General features: G+C 43.1%; 1 protein-coding gene across 2 annotated transcripts in view; it reads left to right on the forward strand.

Moving 5' to 3' along the window:
- FAM149A (family with sequence similarity 149 member A) overlaps positions 1-14897 on the forward strand; it is a 52313-nt gene that overhangs the window by 26092 nt on the left and 11324 nt on the right. Inside the window, exons 2-8 of one of the 2 annotated variants that reach the window (XM_029934783.1) lie at positions 4612-4722; positions 4965-5103; positions 7681-7823; positions 9368-9493; positions 10439-10609; positions 11210-11400; positions 12447-12598. In XM_029934783.1, the coding sequence (XP_029790643.1) occupies positions 7738-7823; positions 9368-9493; positions 10439-10609; positions 11210-11400; positions 12447-12598 (726 nt within the window). In that variant the 5' untranslated portion in view covers positions 4612-4722; positions 4965-5103; positions 7681-7737. Of the gene's footprint in view, positions 1-4611; positions 4723-4964; positions 5104-7680; positions 7824-9367; positions 9494-10438; positions 10610-11209; positions 11401-12446; positions 12599-14897 lie in introns of those variants that run through there. The other variant, XM_029934773.1, reaches the window with a different exon arrangement.

Below are 14897 nucleotides of genomic sequence, written 5' to 3' on the forward strand. Positions count from 1 at the left end.
GTGAAATCTCTCTGCTGACATCATCCAGCCTTCCCGGGGGCGAGGTCGCTCACTTGCACGGAGAAGTATGCGTCGCGTCTGAGATGACCGTTTCTCCATCAGCCCCGCGAGCCGTGGCTGCTTCTAGGCCGCGCTTGCTTGTCTGAAGTCGGGGCGGCCTCGCGCGTGTCAGGACCAGAGCACCTTCGCGAGAGGCGGCCCGTCCGCAAAACCGTCTTGCGTTTCAACCCATTAAGAATACAACACTCATTTCACACAGTCCTTTTACGCCGAAACACAAAATTTTGAGAGCTTTGATCACTGCTTAATATTGAATTTCTACAAGCAAAGAGGCAGAGATTTGTGGGCCATCAAGAGGCAAGTTTTAAAAAGTAAAAATGGGTAATAGAGTCATTACCTTGTCCACTGAAGAGTGACTTGTGGAGATTAGGACTCAGCCTTAAATTTGATGCACCGGCAATTAGGGCCGTGTAGTTCAGTGGGTGCACTTTGTCGGTCCTGAAACCCAGGCCCTCTTTCCAAATTCCCCATTACCAGTTTTTGACATCTTTAAAATCTAAGCAGTATAGACAGAAACTTGGGTAAAACTGTTATATGTCTATATATTATGTAATAAAAGCTTGCTAGACATTCCACCATTTTCAAGTTTTAAGGTATTTATAAAACACATCCTGTAAATCCTGTACACATTTTTTTATTATTATTTTAAGAGAGAGTGAGAGAGGAAGGGCACAAGTGAGTAAGGGGCAGAGAGAGAGAGAGAAGCAGGACTTACCTGAAGCAGGGCTTTTGCTCACCTGAGCCAAAGTCAGATGCTTAACCGGAGCCCCCCAGGTGCCCTGTACCTTTTTGTAGACTGCATAGTTTACACAGGAATTGATAGTTCACAAGGAATTAAAGATGTTCAGTGTTATGTATAGCGATTGGTTAGAGGAGAGAAATCAGACTCAAGACAAGACATAAAAAGAAAAATCAAACGGCAAATGGTATAGATTTTGTTGTTACTTAACAGTGTCAATAGTTTGGGGTCCCTGGAGAGACATGCGGGTCACATGGCCTGGGTCCAGGGGGACACCCCATCCATGTCTTATTGGTGACTTGGTGACTTTCTTTGGTGACTTGGTGACTTTGGGTATTCATTGCATTAATAGCTTCAAATTCGCCTTCAGAATTTCTGAACTCTGTGGTCAAACGGACACGTTATTACGCTGAACTCTGAAGTTCAAGACGTTCCACAGAAATACAGAGACTTCTGAAGGAGATGAGACACGAAGCTCAGAGGAGAAAAAGTTTGGACAAATAGTGTAGAGGCAGATGATGGTCGAGGGCACCCATTTTACAGTAGCTCCCCGACCCCACCACCCCCGACCCGCCACAGCCACCCCACCCCTCTGTCTTGAACATCTGTCATCAGCTACACTTCGAAGTCTATAGGAATGCTGTCTGGAAAAAATATATGGTGCTTTGTGAAGAGAGGAATTAGTGCTTTTGTTGTACCCAGATTTTAATATCGCCCCCAAAAACCAGAGACCGCCAGGGAGGCCGAAGCACGCATGCAGAAGCAAAGGGCTTTATTACGAATTTAGGCCCGGCCAGCCTAAGCTCGGGCTCACAGACTTACTGGATCCACATGGAGGGAGCCCCGAGCATGGCGGAGCAGGGCCTTTTATGGGTTTGGGAAGGGGGAGTTACAGGAAACTATGACACAGGTACAGGGGTCCAATCATTATAGCATCACATCATTGACAGTCACTTTAACCAATTACAGAGTGGACCCAGAACCCTCACATAGGGCGTGACTGGTCTTAACCTCCATCTGTAGGCCCGCCCCCAGAAATGTTAATGGTGTTAGCTCGTCTTCAAGGTCAGAGGAGAAACCTGAATCAGACCTGCATCCTTACACTTTCATTTTGAAAATCATTTTCTTAGATTGGAAAGACTCCCAGCCCCTGAAAAAAGGTTCGTTTTCTGGAGGAAGAAGTTAATTTTTCCAACAAACAATAGGCATGCATCTGATCAGTGAATTCAGTCTTCCAGCAAGAAGCCATTTTACGCAACCATTCATTGTAAAAGTCACTTTTGTAACTATCAGTTATGCCAAGAGCTGTGTATTTTCTTCCTTCAAAAGGATAAAAAATTACTCCAGAAATGTCTTGAAAATGAAGAGTATGTTCGTGTCTGGTCACAGTGTAGTCTTTTGTAGTAAGCATGAACTTACGGAGTAAAACCATGTTCAGTGTTTGACTTGCTAATTTAATCTTCACGTGTTGATTCTTTCAGCAAACGTAGAGCATCTCAATGTGATAGGTGTTCTTTTTAAAATTTAAAAAAAATGTTTGTTTATTTTTGAGAGAGAGCGAGACAGAGCGTGAGCAGGGGAGAACAGAGGGAGAGGAAGACACAGAATTTGAAGCAGACTCCAGGCTCTGAGCTGTCAGCACAGAGCCCAACCTGGGGCTCGAACTCACAAGCTTGAGATCATAACCTGAGCTGAAGTCGGATGTTCAACCCACTGAACCACCCAGGCGCCCCAGGCCTTTTAGGTGCTACTGATACGGAAAAAAATAAAGTTTCAAAATGATCTAAATAAAAAGCTAAGGGATGGGAAGAGACCTATATAATACTAGATGCTGAAACAGCTCAGTGTTTTCGGAGTAATGTGTGGTGACAGCGGCGAGGGCCACCTCGTAGAGCCGGCACCCGTGATGCCGACACTGCACACGCTTGGTCTGGTTTAGATCTCACCGACTCCATGAACACGTTGACGATGTTTGCGCTATTTTACAGATGGATCTGGGAGACGAGAAGCAACTGGCCCGGAACACACAGCCGGTCAGGGGCAGAGGGAATTCTAATGCGTCCGTGTTGTTCTTACACAGATGTTATGAAGCAGCATGTTCCGTTTAATTCCCCACCCTGAGGTTTCAAGTTATTTCTCAGTAAGAAGCAGATTGACTCGTAGACCAGCATTTCTTCCTTAATGCTCAAAGCAGTTCTCTCTGACGTTATGTTTAGTTGTCTCTTGTCCATCGTACGTATTTTTATGTTTATCTAAAGAGTTACTGAGTCACATGAAAATTATAAAAAATTGATGGTTTTGAAAAGCAACTGAATAAGGCCAAAGGTAAAGCTGTTTAATAGCGTGAACGCTTGTCCTGTATTCTTTTCTCTCAGCACCTTTTTCTCAGAATCGCCTGATTGTACTTAAGACACATAAGCAAAAAGGAGGGGAAAAATTATATGAGTCTGTTTTTGTCTCGTATATATGGGGGACGTATGTGTGGAAGGCAGAAGTCCTTGCTAATTTCTGTTTGTACTAGTTGTTTTCAAATTCCTTTGTTGTAGTATACTATAGGTACATAATTAAGGGCAGAATTTATTCTCTGTATTAATATTTTTATGTTATTTTAATGTTTATGAGGGAGACAGACAGAGCATGAGCAGGGGAGGGGCAGAGAGAGAGAGACACACACAGAATCCGAAGCAGGCTCCAGGCTCTGAGCCAATAGCACAGAGCACGATGCAAGGCTCAAAATCCAAACTCCGAACCAAGAGATAATGACCTGAGCCAAAGTCAGACATTTAACTGACTGAGCCACCAGGTGCCTCAATCTGTATTAATATTTTTTAAAATTCCGTTTACATTCAGTAATATAAGGACTGTAAATTGGGCACCATTTTAATTGACAACACAGCAAACTTTTTTTTTTAATGAGTATTACTGTGGTATCCCTCTTAAAAAGATCAAAAGTTGACTTTTTTCCCCAAAATCACTGTCCGATCTTCAGTTTATATAAAATAGGAGTTATTTGTTTAGGAAACTATTATTTCTATAATATAATAGAAGTCATTTACTGTTAAATGTTAGGAAGCTACTTTGACTAAGAAGGAGGTAAATGTTTTAAGTGGTTCATTGAAAGGGCATTTTAATGATTAACACTAATTTCCTACACCAGTCAGGTTTAGTACCTTATTTAAAGTTTAGAGATTTCTTCCTTTGTTGTAGTTTTCCATTAACTTTAAAATTTAAAACTCTCTCCACATTAGGCAACAAACCAGACAATGGTACCAAACTAAAATGAGCTATTGTTTGTGTGTTTCAGTCATTTCTTCTATTCATTCATGTGTTTAGTGATTCAACAGAATTTAACATATTTCAGAGTTAATACAGAATTATTGAGTTCTTCCTGGAAGGCTGGTTAGCTTTTGTAATCACAAGGACACCTGATTAAGGGGCAGGCTGGACGTGAAATCTAGCTCACGGTTCACTTGCCTTGGAGTGAGGCTGTGTCTGCCCAGAGTTTGGGGCAACTTTTACTGGTCTGGCTAAGTCCCAAAATGTTGTGGGGTTTTTTTTCCATTGTACATAAGGGGGCATATAAGTTATGGCAACTATTTCTAAGAAAAACAAAAATAGTAAGATCCTAGACGTCAGTTTCTTGAGGAAATATGGTGTGTGTGAGCGTGTGTGCGCATGCACCTGTGTGTGCTAGGAGGCCACAGCCAGAGGGGAGAAGCAACTTTCTGCAAAAGGACCATTTCAGAGTCTTAATGAGTAAAATTCTATTATCACATTAGAGATGATTTTCATGTTTTATTTTATTTTTTCAGAAGAGGACTGTCAGAAGGATCTGGAAAGCACAGTTTTGTTGTCAAAAGCGAAGATCCCTTACCTACACATTTTACAAGAAATGTGCAGAAGGCCATTGATAAATACACCGGGTAAGCATTAACTTGTTAAATGCTTCTGGTTGCAGAATCAAAACATGCTCATAATGAATATAGGAAGCAAAATCAGTGATTGGCCGTGCATTTCTAAAAGTGTAAAAAAAAAAAGGTTTTATTTTTACTGTAGCAAAATGCTACACTGCATAAATGTTTTAAAATCAGTTTTGAAAGCAGCTCAGAAGTAAAACCACTTCCGATATAACCTCTGCCCATGTTGCTTGCCTTTGTCTCTGCAGCGAATCCTTGTCGTCCTCCCCATCGAGCGGCAGCGCCACGCCGGCAGGTGCCCACAACTCGTGGTCTGAGTCGGAGACCCACAGTTCCGCCAGTGGCTTATCCACGGAGAGGGGCTCCATTTACTCTTGGAGAGATGATGTATGTCTCCGAATTTCTTGTATAATTCTGTGATTATAATTTATAATGAAGAATTGCTTTCATTACCTTAAAATTTTTTTAATGTTTATTTTTTTCTTGAGAGACAGAGAGAGCAAGAGAGAGAGGGAGAGACGGAGCAGGAGCAGGGTAGGGGCAGAGAGAGAGGGAGACACAGAATCCAAAGCATTCTCTAGGTTCTGAGCTGTCAGCACAGAGCCGGGTACCAGGCTTGAACTCATAAACTGTACGATCGTGATCTGAGCCGAATTTGGATGCTTAACTGACTGAGCCACCCAGGTACCCCAAGAGTTCTTTTTTTTTTAAGTTTATTTATTTTGAGAGAGAGAGAGAAGGAGGGGCAGAGAGAGGGGGAGACACAGAATCCAAAGCAGGCTTCAGGCTCCAAGCTGTCAGCACACAGCCTGATGCGGGGTTGAATCCCAGCACAGAACCCGATGCGGGGCTTGAACCCACAAACTGCAAGCTCATGACCTGAGCCAAAGTCAGATGCTTGCTCAACTGACTGAGCCACCCAGGTGTCCCATTTTCTTACTTTTCAATAACCTTTTTACCCGTTTTGAAAGCATTTATGTTATAAACGATCTCTTTTCCTATCTATGATAGGAAATTAAGGACAGACTTTGACAATCAGGAACTTAAATACTAGAAAACATGTGGAAAAGTAAAAACTATACAGAATCACCGGTGATTAGGGAATTTCCCACCCGTATTCTAAACCACATCTTTTACTTTCACCTCTAACCCAACAGAAGCTGGTCACTTTAACCCTATTTTTGTTCTCTTTGGGAGGGGGATTCTTAGCTGTATGACCACTAGTCTCCAGCTCTGACTTTGCTTGGGCGCTCTACCCACAACAGTCCCCCCTCTTTCTCCCCTCCAGCGCCCCTGAGCAGAGGGGATGGCACTCAGTGGCCGTAGACGAGCCTCCACCACAGAGCCGTGAGTGCAGGCTCTGCGGGATTTTGGTTTGTGTCCTGGGTTGTGTCTTTCCGCTGGAAAGAGTCAGCTCCCAATCACTCAGGACTTTTCAGACAAGGCAGGACTCCTGCACCTGCAATGCACAGCCTCCACCCCCACACCCCTCTCTCGTGCCTCTGCAGGTGGGAGAAGGCTGAGGACCCTTGCTTCATAGCATCCAAATTCCAGGATTCTCTCAGTACACGTTTTCATGTAATTATCCAGACAGATTCTTGTGACTTCCATTTCAAGAATTGAAATTACGTCAGGCCCTGCAGTGGCTTTTCATTGAAAAATTTTAGCTTACTGGGGCGCCCGGGTGCCTCAGTGGGTTAAGCCTCTGACTTCGCCTCAGGTCATGATCTCACAGTTCATGGGTTTGAGCCCCGCATCAGGTTCTGTGCTGATAGCTCAGATCCTGCAGCCTGCTTTGGATTCTGTGTCTCCCTCTCTCTCTGCCCCTCCCGGCTCACACTCTGTCTCTTACTCTCTCAGAAATAAACAAACATTAAAAAAAATTTTTTTAAATTTAACTTACTTTTTTGGTACGCAATAAATAACAAAAGCCAAAAGAGAGAAAATTGAAAGTAAACCCTTCTCCATGCCTAAGTCCCCAAATCCCCTCCTGGGAGGCAAATATTATTAGTTTTTACCGTATTTGCATTTTAAAAGAGGGAATTCAACTCCTCTGCTGTAGTAGGGAAGTTGTAGGGGAATGTAGTTTGTTATCAGTTTAAGGGAAGAAGCACAACACAAAACATCGAATAGCATTCTGTAAACATCAACCACATCTGACCATCTTGGATCAGGCATGTCAAAGTGAAAGTGCACCTGCTGTTCTTGGTTGTGGATTAGACCTCAGGTTCAGACAGCCCTAGAAGGTACATGGCCCTTTCTATAAAACCAGGTTTCCTTTTCAGTAGAATCATCATTAGAAGAACAAACTAGATGGTATTTTACAGATGTGCGTAGGTGTGTCACGGCTAGCTATATGAGGGACATGCTCTGTGTATATATAGCGTTGCTCACGCAGATGTATGGGTATGAGTGAGTGTGTCAGTGTCTGTTAATATGTGCACCTTTGCCTATATATATCTATGTATAATTTCAAGTCTCATAGCTCATGTGGTGGAGATGATCTCTATTTAACAGTTAAAGAAGCGGCGTCTCACAGTGGGATGTAATTTATCATAAGAGTAAAAATTGGGCCACTGGTATGTCTGACTGCAAATCCACATTCTTGTGATCGTGCTGTATTCCTTCTATATAATGAGCACTTCAAGTTTGTAAGTGTTACTGATTGCAAAGGCCATAGTTCAGTGACTTTAATTTTTTAATTTTTGTAATGTATATTTAAGAGAGAGAGAGAGAGAGAGAGAGAGAGAGAGAGTGCAAGCAGGGGAGGGGCAGAGAGAGAGGGAGACACAGAATCTGAAGCAGGCTCCAGGCTGTCAGCACAGAGCCTGATGCGGGGGCTCGAACTCACAAACTGTGAGATCATGACCTGAACTGAAGTCAGACCCTTACCGGACTGAGCCACCCAGGCGCCCATCAGAGTTCTGCAACTTTTAGTCTTGTGACTGTGTATTTCTATTCTAGGAGTTTGACCAAGCCAATGCGCAGAAAGTACAGCAGTTATTCTGGGAGGTGGAAGAAATGTTATTCGAAGGGAAGGGAAGCCCTCAGACTCAGAATCTAGAGGCCGAATGCGGCGAGTGGGCAAGAAGATCGCTCCATCTGAGGTAGGCAAGTTGTTCACCATAATTCTCTGAATGGGGTTTGGAACCACCAGTTCCTAACCTGTTCAATACAGGTCGTATCTTTTGACTGAAAGCAGTCGCCCAGTCAAAATATGTATCCAGAACACATGTCTTCATTGAGAAAGCACATCCTTTGAAATGGTGTCTGAGGAAATATTGGGACATCCCAGTGCCCAAGTGCATTCCAATTTGTGAGAAGCAAATCTAGCCATTTTCAGAAAAGCTTTGCATACGTGGCAGATACAGGCATGGTATAAATGACCCTTTACTTTTCACATTCGCTAGTTTGTTAGCAACATGTCAGTCTTCAGAGCTGAGAACAGTATTTGGCATTGGGGTGGGGGAGGAACAGAGTAATTATTTGCCAAGTGAGTGAATAGCTGAATCTTACTAATTCATTAAGATTCCTTATGAGAAAGGATAGCTTTTTAAACATTTTTTAATGTTTATTAATTTTTGAGAGACAGAGCATAGGTGGGGGAGGAACAGAGAGAGAGGGAGATACAGAGTCTGAAGCAGGTTCCAGGCTCCGAGCTGTCAGCACAGAGCCCAACACAGAGTTCGAACCCATGGACGATGAGCTCATGACCTGAGCTGAAGTCGGATGCTCAACTGACTGAACCCCCCGGGCGGCCCGAGGAGAGCTTAGTTTGTAATAGCAAAGCTGGAGAATACAGATTGGGTGTGAAGGAAAGCTTTTCTTCCTTCAGTTATTCAGCCAGATGTGCTTGGGAGAAAAATCCGTCTCAGTTATCTGAAGTTCCTTTGTATTACCTCTGGGGAGAATAGACTAGAACACCCCTACAAATGTAGAGGGATTTTCTGGTTACCGCCAACTACGTAACTTAAAAGAAATCTTGACTCAGTAATTTTTAAATCTTCTCTACGCAGTCCTTCATCAGCCCTGTGTCTTCAAGAGTATAGTACGCCCACCCAGTATCCATTGCGGGTGCTTGCTTTTCTAGGCCCGGGGCACTTACTGAAGAGCCGGGAGCTCAGACCTGCCCCTGCCACTCCTGTCTTGAATCGTTAAGATGAAAATGAAGGAGAGGAGGGTGGAAAAAGGAAACACTGCAAGGAATGGAAGCCCGGTGCATATATTTATATAGTTTTATTCATTATGGAGACATTAGTTAACATGCATAGAGAGGTCCTATGACAGCCCAGCATTACCCGAGACGTCTGAATCTGTCACCTCTACGCCACCCATCAGCCCTACGGGCAACTATTATTATATCTTATCTGCAGAAAACAAACCAGTGAAATCAGTGGCTTCGAGAGCTCAAGAACTTTGCCTCAGACCTTCTACCGTGGCGGGAACAGTGTCCTGCTGCCTCAGAGCCCGTGCTTTGTCTGTCCTTCTCAGGGGTCAGTCACTTCATACATGCGCCTTCAAAATACCTCTTCATCTGACTTCCAACATTGCAAAGCACGTTTTCCTTTTTCCAATCAAAAATATTAGTCATTTCCTTTCTTTTTTCTGTTTCTTTTTCTTTCTTTTCTTTTCTTTTCTTCCCCCCTCACAGAGTATTAGGAAGACAGCTCATAATGCCGACCGATGAAGGGTTCCAACATTTCCAGGGCAACCAGCCGGGTTCCGCGGTCCACACACCCTTCCTGGATGCCTGCAGACGCAGCCACAGCAGCAGAGAGTAGGTTCCTACCAATTACTTTCCAAAGTATTTTTAATATCATATTAGTGATACTTTTTTCATTTTTATTTATTTTTATTTTTTTAAGCTATTTATTTATTTTGAGAGACAGCGAGTTGGGGAGGGGCAGAGAGAGAGGGTGGGAGGGAGACAATCCCCCACAGGCTGTGTGCTAACTGCCAGCACGAAGCCCCACACGGGGCTCAAACTCTCAAAGCCTGAGATCGTGACCTGAGCTGAAACCAAGAGTCAGACGCTTAACCTATTGAGCCACCCGGGTGCCCCCCTTTTTTTTTCATTTTCAGTTTCATTTTAGTTATACTTTTTTCATGTCTATCTTAGCCATGAGCCTTGGCTCCACTGATTTGGAAGCTTAGATTTCAGTGAAGGGCGGGGCAGAGCACTTTTTCACGCGATGCTTCTCATTCTAAATTGATGGTGATGATGGTGATGACAGTAAGGATGATGATGGCGATGAGTGTCATACGGATATCCAGGGAGTTAACTTTTAAACTTTTATTTCAAAGACTCTGAAAGGTGGGCTAGATACAAACCCAAAACTGACCCCTTGTGGTGGATCCCGAGCTCCAACACAACAGCAGAAGAAATAAAGCTCTACCCCATTTCTCTAGCTCTTGAACAGACTTAGATAAATCTCCCTGTGCCAGTCACACATAGTTGGGACTGTGCCGTGACATCCTTTGTTTTCCAGACAAAGGGATGCAAACTCATAGAGTTAAGCTTTTAAGAGGCCCTTAAAATGTTGAATGATGCCTGTGTTAAAATGTTGCTTTTAATGACTTTTATCAAATGTAATAATCAATGAGATTTGATTGTTTAGGAATCTGTACTTTCTGGATCATTTAAAGACTCGTTGAAAGCACGCAAGCCTCGTATTCTTGACGTTGCGCCCACTCTCACGGAGGGTCTGCTCTTTCCCCACAGGCTGTGTGTCTCTGGCTCTCAGATTCTCCCGGGGGTGTGCCCCGCCCCTGCCCCGCCCGGCCCTGCCTGCACACGGCCTGCTGACCTGCTGGCATGGGCACCCCTGGAAGAAGAGGTGTATGGTGTGGATGGAAAGATGGAAGAATATTTTGCTTTTGACAGAAAAGAAGAGTAACTGGAATTTATTTGACATTGACTCAGTATAATAACTTTATTTGGCCCTTATTTTTATTATCTGCCCATTTGGTGTTTTGTGTCATTTTTACTTGTCCAAAAGATTTCCTGTTTTTTTGAGAGTAATATACTCCCCAAAGTTTTTAGATTCCTAACAGGATGTGTCTGTGCTACATCAGTGCTTCCCTTTCTGTTTTGACCACATGGCACAGAGAGTCCACGGGGCGTGTGTTCAGCATGCTGGTGAAAGTGGCAGGGGCCACCTGAGACCAGGCTGTCCAGAGGGCAAAGGGGAAGGCCCTATCTCTGTGCTAAATAGAGAGACTTAAATTGCTTCTTGGATAAAAGCCACAAATATTGAATAATAAAAATTTTCCTTGTGATTGAAAATTGGTAGCATTAAAAAGTAACAATGTGGTGTTTAAGACGGATTGGTGTTCATTCATGTATGTGTAATATACATATGCATATACAGATAGGTGGGTGGGTGGATGGATGGATGGGTGGATGGATGGATGGATGGATGGATGGATGGACAGTACTGTTTTAACTGTAACCACTGATACTTTTAGTAAATACTGTGGGTTTTGTTCTTAGGGGTGATGAATGTCCTGAACGAAAAGCAGGTCATCGTCACAGGATGTGGCACAAACACGGACTTCCTCCTGTTTCTCCTCCTGACTGTATCAGAGGTGCCGTGGCTGCAGAAGTGTTTGATCACGTCTGGACAGATGTGGTCCAACTATTGGAAGAGCTGATTAGAAAACACTGGGAAGTTTCCCTCCCAGGTACTTATTTGTAGCATGTGGCCCTAATGAAAAGGGGAAAAAAAGACCCCTGTTGCCCAGCCGTGTGCCTCCACCCAGGCTGGCCACCCCGGGGATATGATTGGGTGAGAAGGGAGGTGGGTTTTCCGCCCTCATTCACAACTGATGTTTAATCCCTTCAAAAAGGACATTATTATTTTTTGAGTTATAAAAATTATATGTATGCACTTTTGGAACAGTAACATAGGAGTATCAAGAAAGAGGCTAAAAGTCACTTTATTTTTTTATTTTTATATTTTTTTAAATGTTTTTATTTTATTTTTGATACAGAGAGAGACAGAGCATGAGAGGGGGAGGGGCAGAGAGAGAAGGAGACACAGAACCGGAAGCAGGCTCTAGGCTCTGAGCTAGCTGTCAGCACAGAGCCCGACGTGGGGCTCGAACCCACGAACGTGAGATCTGACCTGAGCCAAAGTCAGAGGTTTAACCGACTGAGTCACCCAGGCGCCCCTAAAAGTCACTTTAAATATCTCTAATCATAGGGAACCTTCTCTAATAGTAGGATATTGCTTTTTAATTGTGTATGACATTATTTGTAAAGTAAAATGGAAACATAGATAATTTAATGATCATTTCATTTAACCTACTAAAATGTTCTTGAAACTACTTGAGATTGAGAAGAAACAAATCATAGAAATGTCAGTACTGGACAATAATGGCTAATGTTATGTAATCCGTAGGGTAGTAATCATGTTAATTTAAATATATTCTTTTTCCAACCAAAGGATTAGTTGGGATATTATGCAATACCAAGACTTTTTCTCACTCCAGTGTATAATCCCTAGTTGTTTACCTACCAGTGAAATGATAGAATGTGTGTGTGGAAAGCGTCACATCACACACACCACATGCCTTGTGGGGTCTCTGTTCCCTACACGGATCAGTGGCCATAACAGACTCACAGTAACTCAAGAACGAATATTCTCTTAGAACAGAGAATTTTAAGTCCCTATATTAGATAATGTTTCCTAATAATAGTGATTTTTTTTTTGTCATTGACTCAAAAGGAAAGAAACAGAAAGAAAAATTGAAAGTAGCTGAGAATAAATCTCCACTTATGCTCATTTCTCGTATGAACACTGATGCATTGAGTGTTCCCCCATCCAGAGGCTCTGAAGCCCGGAGTATATCCCTGGCCCCTCATCTTAACCCACCTCAGGTACGTGTTTTTCTGCCAGTCTCTCTCTTTCCTTCAATATTTTTATGTCTGGCCTGTATGTCAGAGTGCCTTCCATTCTATTCTTGAGTATTTGGGTCTGTCGATTGGACTAAAATGTAAAAATAATTTTTGTGTAGGGTTTAGCAGCCCCACCATATTCTTTAATAGAACAGAGATGCTGAGATTTGAGTCTTCCCACCTGCTTTGAGCTATAGAGCTATTTCCATATTTTTATTTTTACTTGTAAAAATTTTTTGTAATGTTTATTTTTGAGACAGAGAGACAGAGAGAGCGCAAGGGAAGGGCAGGGAGAGGGAGACACAGAATCTGAAGCAGGCTCCAGTCTCTGAGCTGTCAGCACAGAGCCCAACGCGGGGCTCAAACTCATGAACTGCGAGATCATGACCCGAGCTAAAGTCAGAGGCTTAAGGAACTGAGCCACCCAGGTGCCCCTCCATATCTTTAAAGAGAAAAACTGCTTTCCCCCAACATTTCTAGCCAACATGAGGGTTGTAGATGTTCTCCTGTCTTTCCTCCAAAATGATAAAAAAAAAAACAAAACCTGATGAGACTATGTTGGATCCATAACATTTAATGAGTTTACATTAAGGGCACCGTATTAGGTGTGTTGAGTTGTGTTTACCATACACAGGAAAGCATAGTCCCCAATCTAGTAGAAGGAAAAGCGTAATACAAGTCAGATGCAATACATTGTGTTAGTTCTGTGCAAAACACGGCTTCAAGAGCATAAAAGAGAGGATGGTTCAACCTGACCAGAGCTCGAGTCTTGCTGTTTCAGGCTGGAGGTGAAATTTGAGCACAAACACAAAGAAACAAGTAGGGCTTGCATGGGTCGGCCATCTGTGTGGGTCATTTCAGGCCAAGCAGAGGCATGGGGGGGGGGGTGGAAGGGGTGTGTTTGGAGACCTGTGATTGGACGCAGGGTTAGAGGTGAGGATGCTGGGATCACCAGGGGCATTGAGTCAAGACCAGGGTATTGAGAGTGAAGAACTATGGGGGAGTTATTTTGGACATGTCATTGAACTTTTCCAAAGTTTAGTTTCCTTTGTCTAGGGAATGATGATGATAATCCATTGTCCAAGGTATTGCTGTAAGGATAAACTCCTGTAAATAGGTGAGAGTTCCTAACAGAGCCTGGCACGAACTAGGCACTCAGGACATTTTTCTTGAATTGTTTTCTTAGTCAAAGATCTTTTGGAGGGTGAGGCTGGAAAGGCTGATCTGTTCATAGGAGACCTTCAGTAACGCTAAAGAGTTTGGGCTTTATGTTTTGCCAGCTTGTCTTGTGTGGGGGGAGGTAGGGGGGACAGAGAAAAAGGGTAAGACAGGATTCCTGGTCTTGAGGTCCATGCAGTTTCGCTGGAGGGAGTCAAGCCAGGCCAAACAATACTGCACGCACACACACATGCACACACGCACACACACAAGATGAGGCAGTCAGTAGATAGTAGGGTGGATGAGAATTTGAGCCATTGAACTACAAGTGTCAGGCCCAATGGCACAATTTATGAGCTCTGTGATCTTGAATCAGTCCCTCAAAGCCTCAGTCTCGTTATCTGTGGGATTTGTGAGTCAGGAGGCTGTGAGAAGCAAAGGAGGTAAGGCGTTGAGCACAACATGTAGAGTAGGCACCCAGTAAGCATTCGCTTTCATTGTAACCAGATGCAAATTGTGTATCATCTGTCACATCACATCACATCACATATTGTAATTTGATATCCCTTAGCTTATAAATGCCAGGAGGTTCAGAGGAAAAGTAGCACACTCTCTGTAAAGTAGAGTAATAATTGAGTTCAATCCTAAGTGATATGTAGGATTTGGTAAGGCCGAAAGGAAAAGGGAAGATATTCAAGGCAGAGGTAAAAATATGCACCCAGCACAGGAGCAAATCACCAAGTGTGGAAGAACACAGGCCTGAATGGATCAGGGAGCAGTGGTTTCAAATAGAAATGTCTAATAGGGTTGTTCACTCTGTAGTGTGAGGGCTTTGCAGGAAGATGTCTTTGCTTTTGCTGTTCACAATAAACTTTCAGAATTGCTACCGCTTACTGTATTTTTTTTTCTGGTCTTTTTAAACTGCTCTGGCAGGTTCAGCAGCGGTTCCCACATTGCATATTCAAATATGCAGTATGAATCGCATCAAAATGGGCAGCTGATGACAACGTAGAAAAGAATCTCTAAGTGTTAGGCAAAATATAACAGCTTGAAAAATACGGAAAGGTTTCAATCTAAGGAATTTTTTTTACAAGTAGTTTTTTTTATAGATTAATTTTTTCTT

This window comes from Suricata suricatta, chromosome 1 (assembly GCF_006229205.1).
Source record: "Suricata suricatta isolate VVHF042 chromosome 1, meerkat_22Aug2017_6uvM2_HiC, whole genome shotgun sequence".
NCBI lineage: Eukaryota > Metazoa > Chordata > Mammalia > Carnivora > Herpestidae > Suricata > Suricata suricatta.